The sequence below is a fragment of the Vipera berus genome (genome assembly GCF_964194415.1).
Source record: "Vipera berus genome assembly, chromosome: 3".
In the NCBI taxonomy this organism is placed as follows: domain Eukaryota; kingdom Metazoa; phylum Chordata; class Lepidosauria; order Squamata; family Viperidae; genus Vipera; species Vipera berus.
In genome coordinates this window covers 31,069,109-31,096,372 of record NC_138204.1, presented here as the reverse complement: position 1 = coordinate 31,096,372, position 27,264 = coordinate 31,069,109, and the positions used below count along the sequence as shown (strand labels likewise).

Sequence of the window (27,264 nt, the reverse complement as noted above, 5' to 3'; positions counted from 1 at the left end):
AGTGGAAGGAGAAATCATAATGTTCAATTGTTTTAATAAGATAACATTTTCAGAAGGAAGGCAGATTAGAGAGATATGTATTCCTGGGTATGCATACAAATTTGTGGTGATAACACCAATGTTATGTTGAAACTGAATTACTGTATATTTAAAGTTAGTTGATATAAGATGAAGCAGAATTCCTGAGCAGAATATTAGTTACTATAATTTGGAATTGTGTGGCAAATAAATTTAACATATCATCATTATTACTATATGTGGGTAATTGACAGATTCATAGTCTAAGACTGGTGGAAACTTAACAATTCAAGTCCTAATTAAAGGTTTATTATGGTTAATCATACAGCCAGATGTTTAGACTGGATTTAACTTTTTGGCCCCTTACTGAATCCTTCCCTTCAACCTGGGATAGGCTGATGTTGCTAAACATATCATCACAGGCTATGTTCCAAGCAAAGCTGCCTTTTGCAATTGACGATGATTTTGTGAATTCCAGTATTATTAAGTACATAAAAATGTAAAATCAGAGCTGCCAGTTCTTTAGCTAGTGTTGGCCTTCATACACATCAAGTTATCCCCAAGAGATATTATAGGAAATTGTAATGTATCAGTGTAATATATGTGTGGGTCCAAGCAGTGTGACCTTTTGTAATTGACCGATGCAAATTTTGTCAATGTGCATATTTTCTAAGAGCTTTCAAAAAAAATTTGGTACGGCACCCAGTGTGCCAATAACCTCTGGGACCACCAAGACTGGTTTATGCAGAAACCTTTTAATTATTATTATGCTTTAAAATATTCAAACAATCTTAAGCACATTGTCTTTAATTGTTACATCACTGCCTTAAGGATCTCTATGTTGTAGCTGGAGACTGAGGGCAAAATAACCAGCCAACTTTTATCTAATATTGGAAAGAATACAAAGAAGACTCCACCTTTAAGAATAGTCATTCACATGCTTATGCCTGCATTTTTTTTCTGTAAAAACAAAAAACCCAAAGCCCCACTGTGAGTCAGTTCTGTTTTCTTGGGAAAGGGTACGTATTTATTCCATTTATCATACTATAAATCTGTTACAAGCAAAACCAGACTTGTTCTTTGCAAAATTAACGAATTAAAGAAGGTTTTATTTATTGTTTCACCATCAGAAATATTTGCTTTGGGGAAGTAGAAATTAAGAATTGATTGCAGGGAGAATGAAGGATACATTTGTATGAATTATTCATGTGTCCTTTTTGTGTAAAACAAAGCAAATGTTAATGGGTCACTTTGCCAGAGTACTCTTTCTCCCTAGTAGAAAGTCATAGTAGTTAATAAGAAGAATATCTCCATTGTTTTCTTTGTGCATTTCCAAAAATTTGAAGGGGTGGGTGATATAAAGATCGGAAAATTAACTAAAGGAAAACCCACACGTTCATGAGCATAAGGATTTGGAAGTGGAACTTTTAGATTCTTCTCTCAGCTCCTTTGGGATCTGCTATTAAGTTTTGTGCTAGCCAAGCAAGTTTAAAAATCATAGGCTTTTCACAAGAAAAAAAATGAAGACAATTTTGAGCTTCTCCACATAATGTAGGAGCTATGAAGATTAATATTTTGCCTTGCAAAGCAAAAGCAACCAATCTGTCAGTTTCACAGTCTAGGCAAGTACTGGAGTGGGGAAAATAGTTGCTCAAGTACATGTTATTAATATCTCAGATAAAATGTTTGAATAACTATTTGGCTGTTGTGAAGGGTTGCTTATTATTGATTTCTGTGGGATATCTTTCAAGTCCTATGTTTAACCACTGTAAGAAGTTGATGAATTTAAAAATGGAAGAAATGCCACCTACTTTAACTCCTAAAACAACCAAAAAATAATTTATACGGAGCTTCATAGTAGTCTTTCATTTACATAAATTTATGTTTGACCATCCTAACATTTTTAAGAGATGTAGTGGCTATCTAAACTTTAGGTCAAGTATAAGACTGTTGTAAAATACAATATGTTGAATTAGGTGGAATGGAAGTTGTAAAAATAATCTAGGCTATACCTTCTTGGCTATATAGTAATTATTATTCTAGTTTATAATTTGCATATCTTTACTTTGTCCCTTGTTACTGCATATTTCATTTCATTTTATTATTTTTCATGTTTCTAGACCGCCCATCTCACTCCTTTCCTTGCTACTGATTGTTTTGCCAACAAGTACCTGTCTGGGATAGAACAAAAGGAGATCATTTTTATTATTTATCTTATCAAATACTCAGAGCTGTTGACAATAATTGTGTTAATAGTCTTAATTGTTGTTGTTGTTAGCTGCGAAGTCGTGTCCGACCCATCGCGACCCTATGGACAACATTTCTCCAGGCCTTCCTGTCCTCTACCATCTTCTGGAGTCCATTTAAGCTCACGCCTACTGCTTCAGTGACTCCATCCAGCCACTTCATTCTCTGTCGTCCCCTTCTTCTATTGCCCTCAATCTTTCCCAGCATTAGGCTCTTCTCCAGTGAGTCCTTCCTTCTCATTAGGTGGCCAAAGTATTTGAGTTTTAGCTTCAGGATCTGGCCTTCTAAAGAGCAGTCAGGGTTGATCTCTAGGACTGACCGGTTTGATTGCCTTGCAGTCCAAGGGACTCGCAGGAGTCTTCTCCAGCAACATAGTTCAAAGGCCTCAATTCTTTGGCGCTCAGCCTTTTTTATGGTCCAACTTTCACTGCCATACGTTGCAACTGGGAAGACCATAGCCTTGACTATACGCACTTTTGTTGACAGGGTGATGTCTCTGCTTTTTAGTGTGCTGTCTAGATTTGCCATGGCTTTCCTCCCTAGGAGCAAGCGTCTTTTAATTTCTTGGCTACAGTCCCCATCTGCAGTGATCTTGGAGCCGAGGAAAATAAAATCTGTGACTACCTCCATTTCTTCCCCATCTATTTGCCAGGAATTGAGAGGGCCGGATGCCATGAGCTTGGTTTTCTTAATGTTAAGTTTCAAGTCTTAATTACTTTCAGTTAATATTGCTACTTCATTTCTGTGGTTTATCAACACATATTCTTCATTGACTATATGTGCCTATGGTATTCCTTGATTTAACCAGTTTATATATATACTTGGCTGTCCTGCCATGTTGTTAAGGAGTGCACCACTTGTTTTTAAAATAGTATTTTTTCTTGAATTCTTTACTTAGGTTCATGTTCCTTCCTATGATATGGCTGGGAATGGGTCAAAATCAGAGTGTATCAGTGGACTAACTATGAAATCACAGCTTCAGGTAACTGGTAAGTCTGTCTATCAATCCTGTGGTTTGATTCAGATACTGTCACTTCGACAGCATCACCAAATATGTTCTGTTTCTTTTTTATTGTGTTTGAAAATGTTACATGTTTTATTATATAAAGTGTTAGGCAGCTAACAAACTGATTAATTGATTATGTGCTATCAAATCACTTCTTATCCACATAATAAAAATGCAAGATTAAAACTCTAATACATCACCAGTGCCATGGTGTTAATCTCTCAAGAAAAACTAGAAAGAAAAGTTTGGCTCACTTTATATAATGACACAATGCCTGAGGAGAAAGCTATGTCTTAACACCATTCAGGAAGCAAGAAAGATACAGCTTTCTCTATCTCAGCTCTGTATCTACCCTTTTCCATACAGTAGATGAAACTATAGAGAAAGGTTACTTCCTAGATCCCACCAGGTGACAACTGCTATATTCTGGACCAGTTGAATTTTGGGGAGATGATCTTCAAGGGCAGCCCCATATAGAGAAATTGTCTTTGGGGTTTGGGATCCCCTGGTTCTGGAGAGTTGCTGTCTTTAACTGGCAATGGGTAGTACTCCTCAATAGAGTTGTTGCCCAAATTATGTGTCCTTCTGGAGTTGCCGCTTCTTCTGAAGAGCAGATGGCAATCATGGCTTGGGGTGGAGGGTTTTATACAAATCCATCTTGTGCACCCAATCCTGGACCGGGAGGCTCTGTTTATGGTCACTTGATCCCTACTCACTTCTCATATGGACTTTGCAATAGTCCAGAATAGAAATACAGTAGTCCATTGTACTAGAGAAGTACATGGGTATCATTGTGATATATGCTGTATCCCCTTTTTAAAGTCTGTTCCAACTATTTTAGAAAGGTTTTAGAAACGCTGCCTTTTTGAGTACTCATGACGTTTGTATATGTTAGGGATTTCAAAATGAAAGTCTTCCTTGGCAAAAGTTTATATTATCTATTGGAAAGATTTTATTTTCTGAACTAGAAGATCTGAAGGCAATGCTTTTCTTTAGCAGTTTTTCTTTTTTAAAATCTGTTCCAAGGAAATTTATATGTTGTTGCTAATATAATTTTTATCGTTGGTATGACCTGATCAGATAAGGACAGATTTAGGCCAGAAGAAACTGAAAAAAGATTTGACATACCATGTGCTATCAAAACTACTACTATTTTTAAAATAGTACAGGGATTCCTCAGGTGATTAAAAATATGTACTCGGACTGGAATTCCAAACTAAAAAAAAAAGTATCTAGGAAAAACATAGTGGATACGGAAGTCATCTTGCATTAAAATCCTGCTTAGGAGTATGACTTTGTTGGCCTGATCTACATGATGACCTACAGAGCTGCATTAGCTAATGGACAGTCGGGACCACTCAACACTATCTGCTAATGTCACCTTTAGCTAACATTAAATTGTGCTGGCCTATGGTGACTCTCTGGAAAACCTTGAGTAAATGCAAAAAGGTGGAGCAATGGAGGCAGGCAGCTACAGCCTCCTTTTTTTGTGCCCTTTTCCACTCATATCCTATATTTTGTGCTAGGGACCAGTGTATCTGCATATATTGCAACCCTTGTAAAGAGGCCTTGCTGATAAAAAATATAAATATGTTTGGTAAAAGGATGCTGGGAACATATAATATGGGCAGAAAGTGAGAGACCATTTTACCATGCCCTTCCTAGCCTTTCCGAGGACTCTGAAAACGTGGCTTTGGCGTCTTGCTTGGGAGTCTGGCTGTGGTGTGGAACCTACTAGACAGCTATATAAGTAGATGGTGATGAAAAAGTAACTGCAACCAATCCTTGCTTTTACCATCTTCACAGAACTGTAAAGAAAAGGAAAACTGAAGTGAGAGCTGAAATCGTGTATGAATTACCGACTGTCTTGTTTAATAACCAAGTTGCCAGTCCCAAATATCTTTGCTGTATGGATTGTGATGCATTAATTGTACTGTCCTCAAATACATTTTCTAGCTTTTAATGTTTTTTATATACAGCATGCATACTCACACTTTTAGTTTTATTTTGTTTACTGTTTCTTGTTTTAATCGGTTGAGTCGCAAATCTGAGATTGTTCAGCTATATAAATTTAAACAAACAAGTAAAACATTTCTGAAAAGAAAGTTATGCTATGTTGAGTATTAATCTTGTGGCATAAGCTCATTTTCTTCCTGCTTGGCCTAAATCACTACTTAGCAGCAGTGTTCTACATTTGGCAGGGATGACAAAAATGAATGTTGTCTTGCAGTTTTTGTAATTGAAGTGAGAGACTTGACACTTTTTAATCAAATTGAGCTCTTATAGTGATGTTAATATCAAAATAAAATGATTAGGGGGAATGTTAGCTGTTAGCCTAATTCTATCACTATTGTTTTTTATATGTACAGTCATGTGAAAAAGTAAATATATCCTTAGATCTATTACTAGTATTGCCCTGTTTGGCGGAAACAACATCAAGTAGGTGTTTTTATAACTCTCAACTGGTCCCTGACATTGACTGCAAAGATTTTTTCCCCCATTTCTCGATATAGAATTTTTTTCAGCAATGTTTCAGGGCTTTCTTGCAACCTGCGTCAGCACCCCATAGCCTTTCAATGGGATTTATATCCATACTTTGACTTTGGCCATTCCAGAACCTTACCTTTCTTTCCTTCCTTCCTTCCTTCCTTCCTTCCTTCCTTCCTTCCTTCCTTCCTTCCTCAGCTCGTGGTGAGGTGGGCAGCAAACAAATTTAATAAATAAATAAAAAGGCCCTGATGCAGCAAAACAACCCCTAACCATAACATTTCCACCAACATGCTTTATAGTTGGTATGGGGTTCTTCTGATGAAATGCTGTCTTTAATTTTCATTAAACAAATGTTCTGGTACTATGACCAAATAAATATCTTTGACTCATCTCTCCAGAGCACATTTTTCTAGAAATCCTAGGTTTTTCCTAGAGCAAATTTTAGTCTTGCCCTGGTGTTTTTTCTGGATAGCAGTTGTTTCCTCCTGGCATATCTTCTATCTAGATCTAATTGGTACACGTTCCTTCTAATGGTAGATTCATGCATTGTGACATCAGTAGTGGTAAGAGCTACCTGCAGGTCAAGTGATGCAGTTCTGGGAATCTTAAAGATTTCTTTCAATATCTTACATTCTGCTATTCTGCTGAACTTGCTTGGACAGACTGGCCTTGGTAGTGATTTGAAATCTCCATGTCATGTCCACCTGAGCTGAGCTAGCGATAAATATAGCAATGTGCTAACTTTTTCCTCCATGCAGAATTTTCATCTATGTTTATTTAAATTACACAATGGATTGTAAAATGTAAATGCTGCATGGTATTCATTGTATTATATCCCCTTTATCAATATGGTTGAAATGAAGATCAAATATATGTATGTTGAAATATATTGAAAAACTCCAAGATTTTAATGGGCTGTAGATTTTTCACATAACTATGCTTATTGATATCACTATATATTTTGGGTCTCACACTCTCTCTACCGCAACTAACCTCAGAGTTGTTGTTGTGTGGATAATAAGAGGAGGAAGTTATGTTAAATATATTTACTGCCTTGAGTTGTTTGTAAACCAAATACATACATACATACATAATTTAAATGTATTTATACTTACATTTAAGCTTCTAAGCACCTAAAAATAAGCATAGAACAATTTTTAAATGAAAATAATAGGCTTCAGAAACTCCATAAGAGCCACAAACAAAATAAAAAATTCTTCTGTACAGAATACAAGTTTGACTAATAAGCAACCTGTAAATGTCAGAAATTAAACGTATGTGTGTGGGTGGGATGAATATAAACATACATTAATATTCTCATTTTTAGCTTACTCAAATAACATGCAAACCTCAGGAGCTGTAAAATACTTTCCAGCCTCTATTCTAAATAAAGTGTTTATAATCTATAGTATGATGCTGTTTTAAAAATTGGACATCTTTCCAGTCTTTTTCAGTTAAATGGTTTGATCTATTTCTACTGTAATAAATGCTTCATTTCTTGACTTAAAGGAACTGAATAATATGAAACAATGTGATATCTATCCACAGGTCATTTTTGACTATGTTGTTCTCTCTTATTTTTCAAGTTATTTCTGCAAAGTTGAAAGAAAACAAAAACAAGTGGTTTGGACCCAGCCCATACGTTGAAGTTTCAGTTGATGGTCAGTCAAAGAAGACAGAAAAATGCAACAATACCAACAGTCCAAAATGGAAACAGCATCTTACAGTGTAAGTTTAGAAATATCATTTCATTCTAAGAAAAATAGAAATGCAGTCAGATAATATCCAATGAATATTGATAATGGAAAAATGCAGTGCTTACAAGGAAAGTGTATGAATGTTCATGAGCATACAGAATTTTGCTTAGTTTGTTAAATTTATTGGATACATTTAAACACATTTTATCCATTTTACATAGCCTATCAAATGTCTTAGAAGTTCCTACTTTCATTAGTCTGAGAGGAAGAACATAAATATTTGCTGCCTAAAATCTGTATTGGTCCCCAAATAAATGGAGAAAAACTCTCCATTTGGGCAGCCTTCTAAACCCAATAAATGCTGGAGTTCTCAGGCTATGTGATGCCATGACTGTCTAAAATAATAAATGAATTTGTTAGAACCCAAAGAATAAAATAAATGACTTCATTGGGATTAAAGTGGGAAAGAAATATATAAATATATATCAGTGTTAATTACTAAATGTTAATGAATTTGTCAAATAAAACAATGACAACCATTACAGCTTTATAAAAGAATACTGTTTGATTGGAAATGAAATTAGTCATTATTAATGGGGAGCTTGCTAACTCCTGAAATCCAGGTTTCATTTTTAGGGTAGCTACTTTCAGTTCTCATTTCACATTTACTTTTGATTGGTCTTTATTTTTTCTAACTACAATTGTAGAAAAACTTTGACTAACTGTTGTAAATGGAATCAGTATGGTCATAGCTTTCTTTTTAAATTCTTGGCACTTATTGTGCACACCAATCCAAAATTCAGGGAGAGATACATTTCAAGAAAAGGCAAATCCAGGAATGATCAATACTGTAATAGTTTGTTGCATGATCTGTAGGTATAAGACATTATAGAAGTTTATCCCCTTTCAGTTCAGTTAAAGACCAAAATTGACAAAGTACATTACAGTTTAAGCAAAGCAGATGTCAAAACCTTAACAGCTTTTTTGACATAACATTATTGGCTGCTAAGAAGAAGAAGAAGTTGGGAAAACAAATAGCAAGCTTACTAGTACTCAAAAATCTGATTTGGCCACCATGGGTAAGATGAAATGTTTTTAAAACTTTTTCTGCTTTTCTGTCTTGATTGCTTGTGATCCTTCTGGAAGTTGCAACGCACAGTGTGAAGGCCCTTGATGTAAACTGAAGAATAATTAGATATTTTCTTCTACCTGTAGCTGCTTATACTTTGCCAGTCATAAAACTAATGAGATCCATCAGAATAACTTCTGGAGTAGGGTAAATAGTTGTAGGAAGGAAGAACTCAAAATTGCTCATATTCTTTTGAAATAACTAAAAAGATTTGTATGTTGGATAATATCCCACACTGAATATTCCCATAGTTGTTTGATATTTTCTTTCAGAAAATGCTTGATTAGCATCTGGAAATATAATCTGACTAATCTGTGTTAAAAAAAACATTAAAAAGAAAGTTAACATAGTAAAGTGATTAGTACTGTGATTAGAGTTCATATTTCACCTAAAAACTCCGGCCTTCAAAATTTTAAACTATTAGTAACTTCTTTCAAAAAAGATCTCTCTGGTATATTGATACATAATTTAAATGAAGGAAAGAAAGGTATGTTTGATATTTCTTCTGCTTCTTTAGAATTGTCTCCCCTGTTAGCAAGCTACATTTTCGTGTATGGAGTCACCAGACATTGAAGTCAGATCTCTTACTTGGAAGTGCCACATTAGATATTCAGGAGAAACTAAAAGCAAATAATATGAAACGTAAGTATTTTAGCAACAAATTTCTGAAAATTACATACTTTTACATATATGGAGTCCTCTTTTTTAAAAAAAAATCAATCAACAGTATAGCTATGTCTGATACAGGCCATGCCGATAATTTCAAAATTAAAACAGTTGAATTCAAAATAATCTGGAGATAAAAACAGTGATTTTAAGTTCAGATTGGATTATCTATACATTCTGAAAGTGTTTTTGAACTTGAACCAATTATGTTCCAAGTTCTAAATTAGATTTAAGCAGGGCAGATTCACAAGGAGCAATTGTCTGAAGAACTTGTGAGCAATCTCAAGTCCTCTCCTTGCTTGGAGGGGAGCTATGATAAGCCAGTCTATCTCTTGGCTCTTCAATTGTGGTTATGAGCTTCATTTTTAGCAGAGCCATCTTAAGTTGGTCTAACATCAGTCAAATTATCCAAGCTTTCTCTGTTGCATTATTTCTGCAGAATACTGATTAATCATTTCTTAGATATTCATGCTTTAAACAGTGCCATTCTAATTCATTCTTGACACTTTGAAATGCACATTAATGTATGGTGATGTTTCCAAGGGGTGTTGAGACTTATATTATGCAGAAATAAATGAGTTGCAATAAGAAAAGTATTTGCAAAGAACTCTGATTTTTTTATTACTCAAATGATTTGAATGGAAATCCTATTTTAAAATATAGTAGCAAAATCTTTTGCAGGAACCTTTGCTACTGAATTGCCATTCAGGCAGAAATCTGCTGTTACCTCATCTGAAAAACATTTGTGGTCCTCTTGATGAATGTCAAAATATCTAAGCCTTTTTCATTTGGTGCAATAATGGAACAATTGTAAGAGCTCATTTCATCAATGAGATTTACTTCCATAGACTATTGAAGAATGTGTGGTACAATAAGGACTGATATAAAGATAAAGGTGAAAAAATAGGAAAGGAGCATTGAATTACAGTTAACACTATCAGCAACCCTTTGAAATGCACATGTGAGGGATTTAAATATGTTGTTTACAATTCTAATCCATTTGCTTGGCTTTAAGCAATTAAAACATTTTAATAGACTATTTCTGTTTTTTATATAGTTGAGGAAGTGATTGTGAACATGGATCTTATTGGTGACAAAGAACCACCGGATGGAGTTGGAGAGTTGTCTGTCTGTCTAGATGGTATGCAGGTGGATTCTGAGCTTCTGACTAATGGTGATGCCTCAAGCATAAGTAGTGAGTAATATTTTCTTATAGAGTATCTATGCTACATAAACAAAACCCTCAATCTTTGTTCAGACCTCTATGAGGTATTTCCTATGAGAAAATTTGTTGAAATTATAGGTATTCTGCCTTATGCTGTCAATTTCTTGCCAGAGCAATTCTATTTTTAAATAGCATAATTCTAAATAAAAATATATTTTATGGCAATGAACATCGTGACTTAAAGTCTTAGCTACAAGACAGTCATAACCCCGCTTGGAATACTAAGGTGTTTTGGTTAGGGGCCCAATCTTTTGGAATAGCCCCACCCCCCCAAAAAAAAAATCTCAGACAAGCCTCTTCCTTTAACGGCATTCCCAAAAGTAGTAAAGACAAAACCATTCTAGAGGCACTTGGAAGTTATTTGCCATCAATTATTTATTACTGCTGCTATTGTGGGTTCGTTTTCCAGATTGGATCATGATGTCAAGATTATAAAAGTTAGGTTTTATCATTTTAAATTATTTAATTTTATCAGGTATGTTTTCATTGTATAATTGCTGGTAACACTGTTAATGTTTTAATTGTTGACTTTTGTAAGTCCCTGGCAGATTTGGAGGCATACAAATGTAATAAATAATATTCAGATTTAGTAATGTCTAGTATCAGCATAACAGAAAACCAGCCAGTTTCTGGACAAACAACCATTCTGGTTTGATAGGGTTCTGTTTCAAATTCTTACAAGCTTCCAGGCGCCAGAATAAACAAGCTTCTCCAGCCTGGCCCATTGTGGAGTAATAACTGGGTAGTGACTTCACATTGATGAAAGCCATCCAAAATAGCTAGATGATGTCTCCCAACTCATTCATATAATTATTACATAAGATAGAGTGAGTGCTGCACTCTATATGCAGTGGCCATGGATCAAACACTCTTCTCCCATTAATATTAATTGGAGCTGCCCGTTTAGGAAGGATCAGAACCACCAGCAACATATCCAGATTAACCTTTGGTGTAGAGGAGTACTGAGGTTGCCTTGAATAAGATATTTGGCAGCTGTCAGGAAAACAACTTAGCCGGAAAGACAAGAGAGAGTAAGGAAGAAACTCAAGCTTCCTCTGCTTTCACTCTTTGGTATAAGAGGGAGAAAAAGAAAAACTCTGCTAGGCTTTCAAGACTCTGCTGTTAATCTTTATAAACAATAAAATAGAGTCCCAGTATTTCATTCAGTTTCTGTTTCCTGATGTGGCTGACCTCAGATGATTGACAATGGGACTCAAGTATAGATTCTTGTATTCAGTCATCTATAGGCCAGGGAGCCATGGTGTCGCAAAGAATCAGCAACATCCTCCCTTCCAACTTTTGATTTGTGACCACTGAAGCATGAAAAAAATGGCCCAGATACTTTATATATATGTTAATACAAGCTCTTTTTTAATAGCAGAAGAGTTGTGTTGTTAGCTGCGAAGTCGTGTCCGACTCATCACGACCCTATGGACAACGTTCCTCCAGGCCTTCCTGTCCTCTACCATCTTCTGGAGTCCATTTAAGCTCACGCCTACTGCTTCAGTGACTCCATCCAACCACCTCATTCTCTGTCGTCCCCTTCTTCTCTTGCCCTCAACCTTTCCCAGCATTAGGCTCTTCTCCAGTGAGTCCTTCCTTCTCATTAGGTGGCCAAAGTATTTGAGTTTTAGCTTCAGGATCTGGCTTTCTTTTTTTTTTTTTTTTTTTTTTAAATTTTTTATTAAATTTATTATTTAAAAACATTGGACACAGTACCAGCGAGCTGACAAACCTTTTTGTCTACAATGTTTAAATATATATATATACATGTATATATGTACATCAAAAATACACTTAAATACACTTAGATTACAAATCGGTGAAATACCACAATATTTAAAACAGTGAGCTAGTCTGTAAAACCTAATAGAGACCTTTCTTTTTATCCATCCAAAGATACAATTTGTTCCAAATTCTATAATAGTCTGATTGATCTTTATTCTTTAATTCCAAAGTTAATTTGTCCATTTCAGCGCAATCCCAAATTTTCCTAATAACCTCTTTTTGTCCTGGGATCTCATTCTTTTTCCATTTTTGCGCAAATGATATTCTAGCTGCTGTGATAATATGGATCGTTAAGTATAGCACATCTTTAGGATATTTCTCTTTCGTGATTCCCAACAAGAAAAGTTCTGGACTAAACTCCAGATCTTGTTTCAATATTTCTTTCAGCCAAATCCAAATCATTCTCCAAAATTTTTGTGTTTTACTGCAAGACCACCACGTGTGGAAGTATGTGCCTATCTCTTCAGAACACTTCCAACATTTGGGAGATGCTGTTGTGTACATTTTTGCTAAGCGGGCTGGGGGAAGATGCCATCGGTAAAACATTTTAAATAAATTTTCTTTATACGATGAGGCCAGTGTTATCCTTTTATTCCTATCCCAAATTGTTTGCCAAGTATCTAGGTCGATGTTATGTCCTAAATTGTTAGCCCAGGTCAACATGGGGTCTTTCACTTGCTCTTCAAACAGCTTATATCCCAAAAGTAATTTATAAAAATTCCTTATTTGTTTAGAGTCCGGTCCCAATAATATTTTGTCCAATGCTGTTTCAGAGGTATATATCCCCCATTCATTTTTATCCTTCCTAAATCTCGATTGGATTTGTAAGTAGGCCCACCAATCGAGTTTTATACCTTGTAATTCTAGTTCATTCCTAAGTTTCAATTCCCCCTCCTCATTCAGAATATCCTTGTATGAGATTATGTTACCCAAATCAAACAGATTTGGGTAAACTATCGCTTCAAGGGTGGATAGCCAGACCGGTATTTTGGTGTAATTGTGAGATCTAATTTTTTTCCAAGTATTAAGTAGCGCTTGCCTGATCCGGTGTCTTTGAAAATGCGAGAAAAGACCTTGTTTCTCCGTCCATAGGAAAGCATGCCAGCCATATTGCAAATCGTGACCCTCTAAAGTTAATAGTCTTCTATTTCTCAAGATTACCCATTCTCTAATCCAGCTCAGGGCCGCGGCGTGGTAATATAATTCCCAGTCTGGCAATCCAAAACCCCCATTTTCCTTCGTGTCTTGTAAATATTTCAATTTAATTCTTGGTTTTTTCCCCTGCCAAATAAAATTTAGTGATAATTTATCCAAATTTCGAAAAAATTTAGAGTCGAGTTGAATTGGGATATTCTGAAACAGAAACAGGATTTTAGGCAGAATATTCATCTTAATGACAGCGATTCTTCCCAATAATGAGAGTTTTAGGTTTCCCCATCTTTCCAGATCACCTTTTATTTGGTTCACTACATTATCATAATTATCCTTTTTGAGTGAAGTGCATCTAGCCGTAATGTTAATCCCTAGATATTTTATTTTCTTGACTATTTCTATATCCATGATTTCGGCCAGATTACCTTTTTGTTTATTGGTCATATTTTTAACAATCATCTTGGTCTTATTTCTATTTATTCGCAGTCCGGCAACCTCACCATATTTAGATAATTCTTCCAATAGCTTTGGTCCCGTCTGACATGGATCCTCCATAATAAAAACCAGATCGTCCGCGAAAGCTTGCAATTTAAAGGTTTCCTTTTTAATGGTTAATCCTTTTATCTTTGGGTCGTTTCTTATAGTTCTCGTTAATACTTCAAGAGTCAATATAAACAGCAATGGTGATAAGGGGCAGCCTTGCCGTGTTCCCTTTTGAATTTGAAACTTGCTAGATGCTTCCCCATTAATAATTATTTTTGCTTCCTGATTGTCATAAATTGCCCTAATTATATTTATAAATTTTTCACCCATATTCATAAAGCTAAGCTGTTGGCACAAAAAAGACCATTTAACATTGTCAAATGCCTTTTGGGCGTCTAAGAAAAGTAATGCCATCTGTTGTTCGCTATGTAATTCATAGTACTCCAATGTATCTAATATTATTCTAATGTTGTGCTTAGTGTGTCTCTTAGCGAGAAAACCATTTTGATCTGCGTGTATGAAATCATTCAGAAATCGTTTCAATCGTTCCGCTATAATTGATGTAAATATCTTGTAGTCCGAGTTAAGAAGTGATATGGGTCTGTAATTTTGGATTAATGTATGGTCTGTGTTATCTTTCGGAATAAGGGTTATGTTTGCCTCTAGCCAAGATTTAGGCGTCCTTGCGCCTTCTAATACTGCGTTAAATACCTCCACTAGGGGTTGAGCTAGGATATTTTGTAATTCTTTATAAATTTCTGATGGAAGACCGTCGGGTCCCGATGCTTTATTATTCTTTTGTGCATTAATAGCTTTTATCACCTCAGATAGTCGAATTTCCTCGTTTAACATATTTCTGGTATCTTCTGTGACCTTAGGTAGTTTGGCTCTTTGAAAAACTCTGCTAGGCTTTCAAGACTCTGCTGTTAATCTTTATAAACAATAAAATAGAGTCCCAGTATTTCATTCAGTTTCTGTTTCCTGATGTGGCTGACCTCAGATGATTGACAATGGGACTCAAGTATAGATTCTTGTATTCAGTCATCTATAGGCCAGGGAGCCATGGTGTCGCAAAGAATCAGCAACATCCTCCCTTCCAACTTTTGATTTGTGACCACTGAAGCATGAAAAAAATGGCCCAGATACTTTATATATATGTTAATACAAGCTCTTTTTTAATAGCAGAAGAGTTGTGTTGTTAGCTGCGAAGTCGTGTCCGACTCATCACGACCCTATGGACAACGTTCCTCCAGGCCTTCCTGTCCTCTACCATCTTCTGGAGTCCATTTAAGCTCACGCCTACTGCTTCAGTGACTCCATCCAACCACCTCATTCTCTGTCGTCCCCTTCTTCTCTTGCCCTCAACCTTTCCCAGCATTAGGCTCTTCTCCAGTGAGTCCTTCCTTCTCATTAGGTGGCCAAAGTATTTGAGTTTTAGCTTCAGGATCTGGCTTTCTAAAGAGCAGTCAGGGTTGATCTCCTCTAGGACTTACCGGTTTGATCGCCTTGCAGTCCAAGGGACTCACAGAAGTCTTCTCCAGCACCATAGTTCAAAGGCCTCAATTCTTTGGCACCCACCCCATTGCTGGCAATGGCAAAACCATCCCGATACGTTGTGCAACGTCACGTGATGTTGTGAGTTGGACATTTCTGGCATAGACTGTAGGCACACGAACTAGCAATTAAAAGAACTTAGTCCAAGATACCAGAAGGCAACAGGTTGGGGAAAACTGCATTAGACCTTATATAGCAGTTTGCCACACACTGAATTCTTTCTCAAAAATAATTTTTGATTCTGTCTTAGAAACATCACATTATCATTTCTCATTATCAACAAATTGATATTTATTTATCTGTCAAGTTTTTATTTTTATGTATGAAGCCCAAAATAGCTAACTAAAAACTCCAGGCAAATTAAAAGTTGTATTTTGATCCAAAGCGATAACATGGACAGGTGACCTCCCTGGGGAGTTGATTTCAAAAATATTGCTTCATCAAAAAAGACACTAACCTGGATCACCATTGTTCCATTTTGTTTCCATTTGAGAAATAACTTTCTGTACTGTGTTATTCATAGCCTTTAGTCTTCCTGCAAATGTCAGTTGTTTATTTCAGGCATCGTCAATGTATATTTTAACCAAAGACAAGCAATGGTGTCTACAAACTTCCTGTCTGATTTCTGATTTTAATTTATATAAAATCACAGAATTCTCTTTCCCTCTTCTCAGCTCCCTAAAAAGCTTACCTGTTTTGGGGGGATTCTCCAGAACAACACTGAAGGGATAATGAGGGCTGAAGTGAAAGAAGCTATTGCTAAAAATTGCCAGCCTCCTCTGTTGCTCAGCTAAGAACTGTTTCCTGGATCCTGGTTCTGGGTTCTCTATTTTGGTGGGACACGTATGGTCCCACTTTATCATATATTTAGTGTCAATATTTAGGTGAATAAAATTTCCCAGTATAATTATGTAATGTTTATATCTTTTTAGTGTGATAAATGTTGTAAATTTGTATTGCCTTGTGCTTAAGGTCCTGTGCAAAATGATGGCTCCAAAGCAAGAAATGAAACAAGGTAAGGTGGTTCCAATTGTATCTTACTATGACTTCTAGATGCTTGTTGGCCTAGCTATAATTGATTCAGCATAAATACATTTAAAATTTATATTTAAATATTTATTTAAAGTAAATAGAGTAATTCAGAAAGACTAAGCGGAGAGTAGATGAATATAAGCTGATTCAATGACATGCTTAATATGGTGAATTGTATTTGTATTCTAATGTCATAAAATCCTTTCTGGTCAGAATTATTCATGTCACTCTGGCTACATGAAAGCCAACCTATACTGACTTCCTGCCTGTTCTAGGATCCTGTACAGACAGCTCATCCAAACCTCTCCATGGTGTTGCCCCACTCGTGTTTTTGATCACATGCCATTATTTCTTATAACATCCATTCTACTATCTCAGGCAAAATGAAATACATTTTCCAGAAACCATTTTGTATCTTTTCCCTTTGATATCTTTTATGTCAAGAATTGCTTTGAGGAATAATAAATGTCAGATAACTTGCCCTTATTGAAATTTCACCTTTTCATGAAGTTTTTAGAACATACCTGCACATTTTTTATCTGTTTTGCTCTCCTTCTTTTTCAAAGCAAAATAATAAGAGCGCTTACCATCTTCATTAGAGGGACCGTGGGCATTGTCAAAAGGGAACACTGGAGGTCAGCATAAAACTCATCAATAACTTCAGTGATCCTTTGCTCTGTTATAGCACAGTATTTAGTATTTGATTTGGAAATTTAACTTACGGTACTCTTTTTATCTAGATGCCAACTTCAGGTTTCAAGGATAAATTGTATTTTCCTTTCTATTAAGGTGTAGCAGTGTTGACAGTTATGAGACTGCTGTTTCCAATGAAAACAAGGGGGCTAATACCAGTGACTCTCCATTGATTGCAAATGGCGGCTTCAAACCTTCTAGACCTCCCAGACCCTCTCGACCACCTCCACCCACCCCTCGTAGGCCTTCAGCTCCAGTTGGTATGTGAATATCAATATGAAATAAGTTTTCAAACTCTCAGAGTTTATTTTACTTATGAATGATGCCAGGAGTTTGATCCTGACCGGCTCAAGGTTGACTCAGCTTTCGATCCTTCTGAGGTTGGTAAAATGAAGACCCAGATTGTTGGGGACGATATGCTGACATTTGTAAATTGCTCTGAGAGTGCTGTAAAACACTATGGAGCAGTATATAAGACTAAGTGCTGTTGCTATTGTCTGCCCACTGTACTTTTTTATTGAAAGTGTAGCTTTCTGATCTTCAGGAAAACATTCTCAAACTATGTAAAGAGAAGTTTACAACGGTAAGACATGGATGATTAAAGTTTGGAAGATTTCACCATATTTATGTAATAGATTTTTCATTTACATGAACCTTCTCAAACCTGGCTGTGCAAATTTATATATTTGTATATTGTCCTCTGAAATCTGGGAATACTCTCTTTAAAGACTTCCAAATTTTTGTCATCAAGAGGACAAGAACCTTTATCCCAAATTGTTTGTCTTAATTTTCTGAAACCCACTCCACAGTTTCCCTGAAATGGAATTAATTAAAATTTAACTGGGAGATACTTTTTCAAAACAATTGATCCTTAATTTTTAATGTAGTGTTATAAATGCATTTTGATATTTTAAGTGTTTTAAAGGGCTTTTTTACTTGACTATTCTTAATCAAAGATCTAATAATGCTACTATCATGTCCCGTGTAGAAACCTACCGGCTTTCTCTGATGTATCGGAATAAAAGTAACCATTGCCTTCTTTCCAATCTGTATTCTCTGCAGCATCTGTCAATGGCCCTTCTTTCATAGAATCAGAAGGGGCTAATAAAGAAACTGTGCCCACTGCAAGCACAGCAGCAGCAGCAGAACCAAGTTCTGATGGAGGAACTTCAGGGACAGCTCCTCCTGCAGCAGCTCCTTTAGCTACGCCGCCCATATGCAGACAAGTTCAGCCAGCAACTCCCATTACACAGCCCCACCATACAGCTAGCCAAGGTCCTCTTCCACCTGGGCAAGTGTTTGATGTTGTTATATTCTGTATTATAAGTATTTTTGTAGCTTAGCATCTTTTCCTCTGAAAGACGGCCCTTTCTTTCATCTCTCTCATGTATGGCTCGTATCTTAAGACATAAAATTCTGCCACCTACAGTATAAACCAGTTTTTAAAGTTCTTTATGAAATCTGATCTGATGACACAGGGTACCGCCGGTAAAAGATTGCCGGCGGAAAATACCCAGGGGGAGGGCCTTCTCTGTGGGTGCACCAGCCCTTTGGAACCAGCTGCCTGTAGAGCTTAGGACTGCCCCTGACCTTCGCTCATTCCGCCGGGGCCTAAAGACCTGGCTCTTCGAGCTTTCTGGCCTGGACTGAGAGTATTAACTGGGGTTTTAATTGTAATTGGGGTTTTATTTCAAGGTTAATGTAATTATTTTAATTGTTTTTAATTTTTGTAACTTCTTGTATTGTTTTTTAAAAACCTTGTGAACCGCCCTGAGTCCTACGGGAGAAGGGCGGTATATAAGTCTAATTAAATAAATAAATAAATATCAAAATTCCTATAGCAACAAACGTTGAGTGCAGCACCAAAGCAAAATAGCTGATATAAGTCCAGCTAAGCAGGTACAGTTAGATAGCTTTGTGCAATACTGATGGAAAAATATGGTTTATAATTAAAATGATAGTTTCCAACGTATCATTAGAAATTATTGGCTAATATGAACTAGTGTGGCTATTTTCCAAGTAGTGCAGCACCTCTAGGTCATCAAAAATTCTTGTTCTCAAGTTAGTGTGATATAGTAAAGATAAAACTGTCTAGATCTGAATGGTCTGCTTATTAGAAGGATTGTAGTCCAACACTGAATTGAAAATATACTGCAGAAATATGAATAGAATGCAGTGAGCATTTCATTGGAATGACAAGCAGGTTTTGTTCTGCTTTTCACAAAATGTGATGGGCAACGAGTACTGTCAGAGCACTAAATCACAGAGAGTGATTTAGATCCTAACTGCCAAATTAAGATGGGTAGTTGATCCAAACGTTTTACTGTGAGGTTAAAATGATAAATTCAATGTTTGCCACCCTAAATGTTTGAGTTAAAAAACAGACAATGCAAACGTGACGAAATATTTTTAGCTTAGAAGATTTGTGAAATTGCAAATTGTTGAAGATTTTTTTATCAAGGATTGCACTATAGTAATAGCAGACTTACAAATGTCAAATGAAAGCAAGGCTTTGACTTGTATAATGTCTATATATGAAAAAAATGCATTTATTATATATTGCATTTGCAGAGGGGTTAAGAAGCCACTTAAAAATAAGCAACAAGGTGAAGGTATTTGAACAAATTCACATATGACAGTTTGTGTTTTTTTCCAGGTGGGAACAAAGAGTGGATCAGCATGGCCGAATGTACTATGTAGATCATGTAGAAAAAAGAACAACATGGGATAGGCCAGAGCCTCTTCCTCCAGGGTGAGCAATTCTTAACTCATGGATTGTTTTTTGTTAGGTTGATATTGCTTTGGGAGTTATATGTTTTATTACTGTTGAATGTTGTTGTTGCTGCTGTAGATTTAGAAATTTGGGGCATTCCCAAACAGTTGTAAAAGAACCTGTGGGTATGACTTCAGCATTGTTAGGCTTGCTGTACTGCCCCTACCTTCTTTCTGGTTCAGTAGACAAGAAAAGAATCAAATCTAATTTTTCATATACTAATATATTTATTAAATATATATGATACACTTGAATAATTTAAAAAGAAAAGCCATATTATTTTTGCTATTACAGACAAGGTAGACATGCATAAATAAAGTATAGATGCTTTAATCAAATGCTAGAATTGAAAAATAGAATAGTATAGTGATAAAATTAAAGATAAATTACTCTTTCCTCACTGTTCAAGTAAAATTGAAGAATTATTTTGCTTGACCCGTTTTATTTATTTGTTTATGTGTAGATTTATATCCTGGCTTTCATTCAGGACCTCCAAGTGACAAACATAAAGCTCCCTCTTTGTGTGTGTGTGTGTGTGTGTGTGTGTGTGTGTCCTTTATACTGCATGCGTTCTCCGTTTTCTTTCTTCCTTTCTCTGTTTGCTATGTACTTTGAGGTCTGTGCTGCTTTCATTTAAATATATCATCCTTGTTCTTTAGCTGGGAGCGCCGAGTAGACAACATGGGACGGATTTATTATGTTGACCATTTCACCAGAACAACCACTTGGCAACGACCAACTCTAGAATCTGTCCGTAATTATGAGCAATGGCAACTTCAGCGTAGCCAGCTTCAAGGAGCTATGCAGCAATTTAACCAGAGGTTCATATATGGGGTGAGAACACTGAAGAATGGGTAGCAAATCTAACAGATACATTAGCACAACCCCATCTAATGAAACTTAAGAATTGAGAGAATAATATATTAATTAATTTCTAGTGAGAATCCATTAAGTTTCCAAAAACAAAGCAGTGCAATAAAATTTAAATGTAATTTGCTTGATATACATAGAAATTACTGTTTTTCCTTCTTTTACAGTTTTGAAAATTACTTCTGCTTACAATATTATTTTGAATAATTCTTTACTTCAGAGAATTATGACTTAGATATTTCAGACTGTTTTATGCATTTCTTGGAACAAAACAAGTAATATTTAGCCAAGTATATAGATTATGAGCATAATTTATTCAAGAAAGAGACTCACATTGGCAATATTTCATTGGGTTTGCAGAATTTCACCAGAATTCAAGTCTTATTTTGTAAAGTACCCCTTAAGTCTTAAACCCTAGCACTTCATATATTGTATTAATTTTGTTTATAAAGACACCTAAAGATTGCCTTGATAAGTTTCTTATCTCCTGCTAGAAAATCTTAGCCAGTGTTGGGTCTTTTAATTCTTAATTAACACATCATCTAAACTTACGGTCTTAAAAGAGAAATCTTGCTTTAAAATGATATATGAATAGCACTAAGACAGTTTAATTATCATATTTTCCGGCGTATAAGACGACTTTTTAACCCATGAAAATCATCTCAAAAGTTGGGGGGTCGTCTTATACGCCGGAAAATAGTACATAAATCAATCGAGCGCCCCCGTTCTTGCAAAGCAACTTCAAGTCTCCTTAGTCCAGTCCCCCCTCCAACGTGACTCTCCCTTCCCACCCCCAAGAGCCTCTCAGCCCCTTCCCCTCCCCCTTGCAAACGCCAGACCCCGGGAGCTCTTGCGTCTATTCCAAAGGGTGGGTGGAAGGAAAAGCCCCTTTCGGCTCCGGCTTGGCTGCAAGTCAGCGAGCCCAGGAAGGCACGCCCTCCCCTCTCACTGTGGAGGAAGCAGGGCAGGCTGGCGTCTGGCGGGAGCCGGCAGGGCAGTCCTGCGCACGCGCGCGCTCCCCGGCTCCTAAGGAGTCCTCGGGGAGCCATGGCAGGCGCCTCACGCTCTTCCCTCTTGAAGCAGCATTGACGGAGCCGTCCGGCGTCGGGCGGGAGCCGGCAGGGCAGTCCTGCACACGCGCGCGCTCCCCGGCTGCTAAGGAGTGCTCCTTAACAGCCGGGGAGCGCGCGCCGGCAGGGCAGTCCTGCACACGTGCGCACTTCCCGGCTGCTAAGGAGTGCTCCTTAAAAGCCGGGGAGCGCGCGCGTGCGCAGGACTGCCCTGCCGGCTCCTGCCCGATGCCGGACGGCTCCACCGATGCTGCCTCAAGAGGGAAGAGCGTGAGGCGCCTGCCATGGCTCCCCGAGGACTCCTTAGGAGCCGGGGAACGCGCGCGTGCGCAGGACTGCCCTGCCGGCTCCCGCCAGATGCCAGCCTGCCCTGCTTCCTCCACAGTGAGTGGGGAGGGCGTGCCTTCCCGGGCTCGCTGATTTTCCGGCATATAAGATGAAAAATCTTGAAAATCATCTCAAAAGTTGGGGGGTCGTCTTATACGCCCAGTCGGCTTATACGCCGGAAAATACGGTAGTGGTTATTAAGATGTGTCTTCTTGTGATTGTAGAATCAAGACTTTACACAGAATAAAGAATTTGATCCTCTTGGTCCCTTGCCACATGGATGGGGTAAGATATTTTTAAGTTCTATTTTCTAGTGTCACTTATTTGGAATTTATTCTTACTTCTTTAATTTAGTAATCACCAGGATTATTTTTTTCTTATCTGACATTCATGACCCCAAAGTTTACATGCCTTTGCACTTAGATTCATAAGCCATGTAAAATGCTTTTTTAAAATTTATGGAGTTAATGCATAATGTCAGTTTATTTTTACTACTTTACATGCAGAACTGCATAATTTTTTAAAATCTGGAATCAGGATTTGACCTTTGTTTCTTAAGAGATAATGACCAGAATATATTCTGCTGAAGGGGCATTACTCATAAAAAAAAGTGGGGCCTATTTTTTTCCCCGAGAGTAGATTTACTCTTTGCTGCTCTTCAATGATACCTTATAAAAAGGGATTAAGCTTGTAAATCAATTTAAATACTTCATCTATATAACTATTACAAAAGATCAGATTTCCAGGTAAAACGTTTAAGATTAAAACCAACAAATAATTTCAGAGCTGCCCAAATGCAGTTGGGTGGTATCAAAATAAATGCTTTCTCAGTGAGAATTTCCATACTTGCAATTCCTTCATCCTCTGAAAGGTTCCATTTGAGCAAGTTCATCTGTTCCTTATCTCCCAATTCCATCTCCTATTTCACATTCTAAGCTTTTCCTTAGAGGGCCCTTCCTTAGAGGGGAGGGGCATCCAGATTGTTATAGTGCACAACTGGGATGAGATTTTTTTTTAAATCCCATTTATATCCCGCCCTTCTCCGAAGACTCAGGGCGGCTTACAATCTAAAGCACAAATCAATGTGCTTAGCAATTTCCATGAACAAACATGCCCACACAAATATTACTTAGGTATGACTTACATCAAAACTAACAATGTATTATTGTATTTTCTCTCAGAAAAGAGAACAGACAGCAATGGCAGAGTATATTTTGTCAATCATAATACTCGCATCACACAGTGGGAAGATCCCAGGAGTCAAGGGTAAGATCCAGAATTGTTCAACCATGTTCCAGAAAGTATGCTTTTTTTCCTTACAAGCAATGAAAGAAGCATTGAGTACTAAAACAGTGGTCCTCAAGCTTTCCAGCTTGGTGGCCCAGCACGGTATGGCAGGGGTGGGTGGGGGAGATGTGAGTGGTAGGTACACACAACCCCATTTGAACAAGCAGTGGGCACTTGTGCTCATGCACGCAGCTCCACTTGTGTGAGCGCTCTCCGCTCGACGAGTGGAACTTAACACATGCATGCTTGCCTATCTCTACCATAGCCCAGTTTCGAACAGGCTGCAGCCCGGGGATTGGGGGACTCCTATACTAAAAGATTTGTAATTCATAAAGGTATGGAGAATCTTCTAACTTAGATTGTTTCTTGCTAAAACAAGCACCTGTACTGTAATAATAACTGAAAAATGCACATGCACATTGAGTAGAGCGAAGGTATCACATTTGCCTCTTTGAACCCTGTGTAAAATACTACAAAGTTTAAATATTAACATTCTGTTAAGATGCTGTATAATTGCATGTGACATACATAATGCTTGTGTGAGTTCAAAGAATGATTATTATTTCTCTTGTCCATTTTGTTGAATATTGGTAAAAATGAAAAACAGCATGAAATTTAAGTTGTAACAAGTGTCTACTCCATACCTTATGAACTGTTCAGATGTCAAGGCATATTTTGAGTTTAAAAGATCTTTACAAGAAAGAAGAGAATGGCAAAGACATACCAGCTGTAAGGAAAACAGTGTTATTTGTTCTCTTTGATAATCTAATAAGGAAACATTGACCTTTGATCACTGAGCAGGAATAGCAGGATTTTTTAATGTTCTCTTACTAAATATCTCTTTCCCCCCCCCCCCTTTTAATGATGCAGTCCCTTTGAGTGGCTGGTAAATGGTAGTGGACAATTAAAGTTCTGCTCAAATAATTGCTAGTTTGGATTTAAGATGCAGATATGATTTGCATCAGTTTTGTAACATGCAGTTCGTATCTTTTATATCTGTTTTTATAGTCAATTAAATGAAAAACCTTTACCAGAGGGCTGGGAAATGAGATTCACTGTGGATGGAATTCCATATTTTGTGGATCACAACAGAAGGACAACAACATACATCGATCCTCGTACTGGAAAGTCTGCTTTGTATGTTTTTTCCTCCTAAAATATCAACAGTGTTTACGTAGCCTGTAAAAAGGGGCAGGGTTAACACAAAAGTGGTTGGGTCAACTGTCATACTAACTAAATTACATTGCTACTTTCTGACAAAATATTATTTGATAATACTGATTATTATGCCAGTCTGAATATAGCGTTTTCACTCTTCTATATACCCTTCATTCTCAAGGCAGGTCAGATTTATTTCTGCTTTCGGACAGTTTCTAAAACAAAACAAGATAATGCTTAAAGGGAATTATTTTTCAGTGTTTAATGTGAACACTGTTTAATGTAAATGTTACACTGCTAAATCCATTTAAAATTAAAAGTGGGGTGACACTGAACATTAGAGATATTGGCAAATATATTTTTCTGTCTTTTCACTTTATAATTTGTGCTTATTCTCCATGCTTTCAGTAAAATTAGAATGGAAAGAAGACTTCCAATTTATCTTTCTTCATCACCTTCTTCACCTCCACTTTTTTGGATCTTTCAATTTAATTTGCACTTGCTGGGTTGTATGTTAGGAACACCTGAAATAGCAACAATCAGTTGTAATGAGAGAAAAAAGAATGGATGAAGTAGAGCAGGGTTTCTCAACCTTGGCAATTTGTAGATATGTGGGCTTCAACTCCCAGAATTCTGAGTGATGAAATCCATACATTTCCAAGAGACCAAGACTTAAGAAACACTGAAATTTCTTTATTCTGGTTCTGATGCCAGGATGAAAGCCCTCCTTTTCTGGGAGAAACTGAATTCCCATGGATCATCAGGACATTTTTTTTAAAAAAAAAACCTACTATCTGGGAGGAAACCAGATGCCCCTTGACTTCTTTTACAGTTGGGCAGTGCTCCCTAGGTCCCTGGGAAATCTGATAGAAAGGAACGGGAGGAGTTAAGAATCAAGTTTAGCTGGAAGATTGCTTAAAAGACAGGAGGCAGGAAATAGATGACTGGCTGAGAAAACCAGTTAAGCTACTTTCAACTCTTTGTGAAATAGTCCTTCTGTTTCCAAGAAGAAAGTTTATATTTAACACAAGATAGGAAATTGCTGTTTTAAGTAATGATTTTTATGGAGAAATATTTCATTGTGAGAGGGATTTGATTTGATTTATTATTTATCAATCAAATTTAGTTGGTGCCCATCTCGCAGTTCAGACTACTCTGAGCAGCTTACATCCAGATAAAAGAAACATTCAAAGATTATAAAAAACAAGAGTTTGAAGGGTAGAGATGAGGTGCCCTCTCTGTTAGTGTACCAACCACCTCTAGCCAGCTTCTCTCAGGACAACATGCTAGTTGGCATAGCCAGGTTTTAAGGCTTTTTCTGAAGTCTAAAAGAGAGGAATCAGATCATACATCCTGGAGCCCTGGAAGAAAAGGCTCTTCTGGATCCCACCAGCCAAAATTTCTTGGCTGATCAGATCTGCAGTAGGCTGCCAGCACAAGTGGGGTGGGCCAATTCCATTGGGGAAAGATGGTATGCATTCTGACAGCATATTTTTCTGTTCAACTTTATTTAGTTATTTAGGCTTAATTGAATATACATGTGTGCTCAATCAGTGTCACCTTGCTTTTTCTTTCCAGAGACAATGGACCTCAAATAGCCTATGTTCGTGATTTCAAAGCAAAGGTCCAATATTTCCGATTTTGGTGTCAGGTGAGAGATACTTCCCTTTGGAAATGTAATCATGGAGCTCTTGCTATCATCTGCAAAACATTTAACCTTGCCTGAAATCATGCAATTTTTTACGCCATATTGTGATTTGTGTAAATTAGCATGTTATAAAACATGGTTTATGAGTTAGTATTCCTTTTAATTCTGTCATGACTTATTCAAAAATCACGATTAAGCAAATCAGAGCTTATAATTGTCTCTATGTTCAGAGTAAGATATATTTGTATAATGCTTTCTGAATTATACATCAGGCCCTACAACTAGGTTTCTGTGTCTTTGATTTTCTGAAGCTGATGTATATTAAAACAGCTCCACAACATTAGGGTTGAAGAGGGAAAAAAGAGAGTTCGGTTCTTCTCACGCTGCAGTAATGTTTCTTTTTTAAAAATTGTCTTGATCTGTAATACCATGCAGACCCGAAACAAAAGAACCGCTCCTTCCTGCCCCACAACATTTGTTGGTGACTCATTAAAGTAGCCTATTGGTCACTATTAAAACAGCCTCATCTTTTTCTGGGTTTGTAGAGTTGCTAAGAAGAGGCATCCATATTTTGGAATCAAATTTGAAGTATTCGCAGTGCTAATTACTCCTGAATTTATTAATATTATAAAAATAGAGTAGGATAGGATAGGATAGGATAACTTTATTGTCACTTTGAATGTACACTAATCGGCATACATTAAAATGAAATTTCATTGCATACAGGTCTCAAAAGGGTCGCCACCTCCAATATACACTACATAAATATGACAAAAAATAAATAAATACAAAATTATGCATATACCCAGATATATGACACAGAGAAACAACAGTCTAGTTCGGGTTATATAAACATGTGCATGGCGAGAAAAACAAATCTTGCGAGTTTAGCAGACAGATGCCATAGGGAACAAAGCTATTACAGAATCAAGTAGTCCTGCTAGAAATACT

At 36.8% G+C, this 27,264-nt stretch overlaps 1 protein-coding gene across 2 annotated transcripts in view; it reads left to right on the top strand.

The window, feature by feature from the left end:
* The window catches only part of ITCH (itchy E3 ubiquitin protein ligase), a 62,707-nt gene that overhangs the window by 12,588 nt on the left and 22,855 nt on the right, over positions 1-27,264 (top strand). For both annotated transcript variants that reach the window (XM_081324298.1, XM_081324297.1), the window contains exons 2-14: positions 3,164-3,254; positions 7,348-7,489; positions 9,105-9,229; positions 10,311-10,448; positions 16,428-16,470; positions 17,277-17,440; positions 18,243-18,471; positions 19,837-19,932; positions 20,613-20,787; positions 22,445-22,505; positions 23,402-23,486; positions 24,516-24,644; positions 26,244-26,316. In XM_081324298.1, the coding sequence (XP_081180424.1) occupies positions 3,185-3,254; positions 7,348-7,489; positions 9,105-9,229; positions 10,311-10,448; positions 16,428-16,470; positions 17,277-17,440; positions 18,243-18,471; positions 19,837-19,932; positions 20,613-20,787; positions 22,445-22,505; positions 23,402-23,486; positions 24,516-24,644; positions 26,244-26,316 (1,530 nt within the window). In that variant the 5' untranslated portion in view covers positions 3,164-3,184. The remainder of the gene's footprint in view (positions 1-3,163; positions 3,255-7,347; positions 7,490-9,104; positions 9,230-10,310; positions 10,449-16,427; positions 16,471-17,276; positions 17,441-18,242; positions 18,472-19,836; positions 19,933-20,612; positions 20,788-22,444; positions 22,506-23,401; positions 23,487-24,515; positions 24,645-26,243; positions 26,317-27,264) is intronic.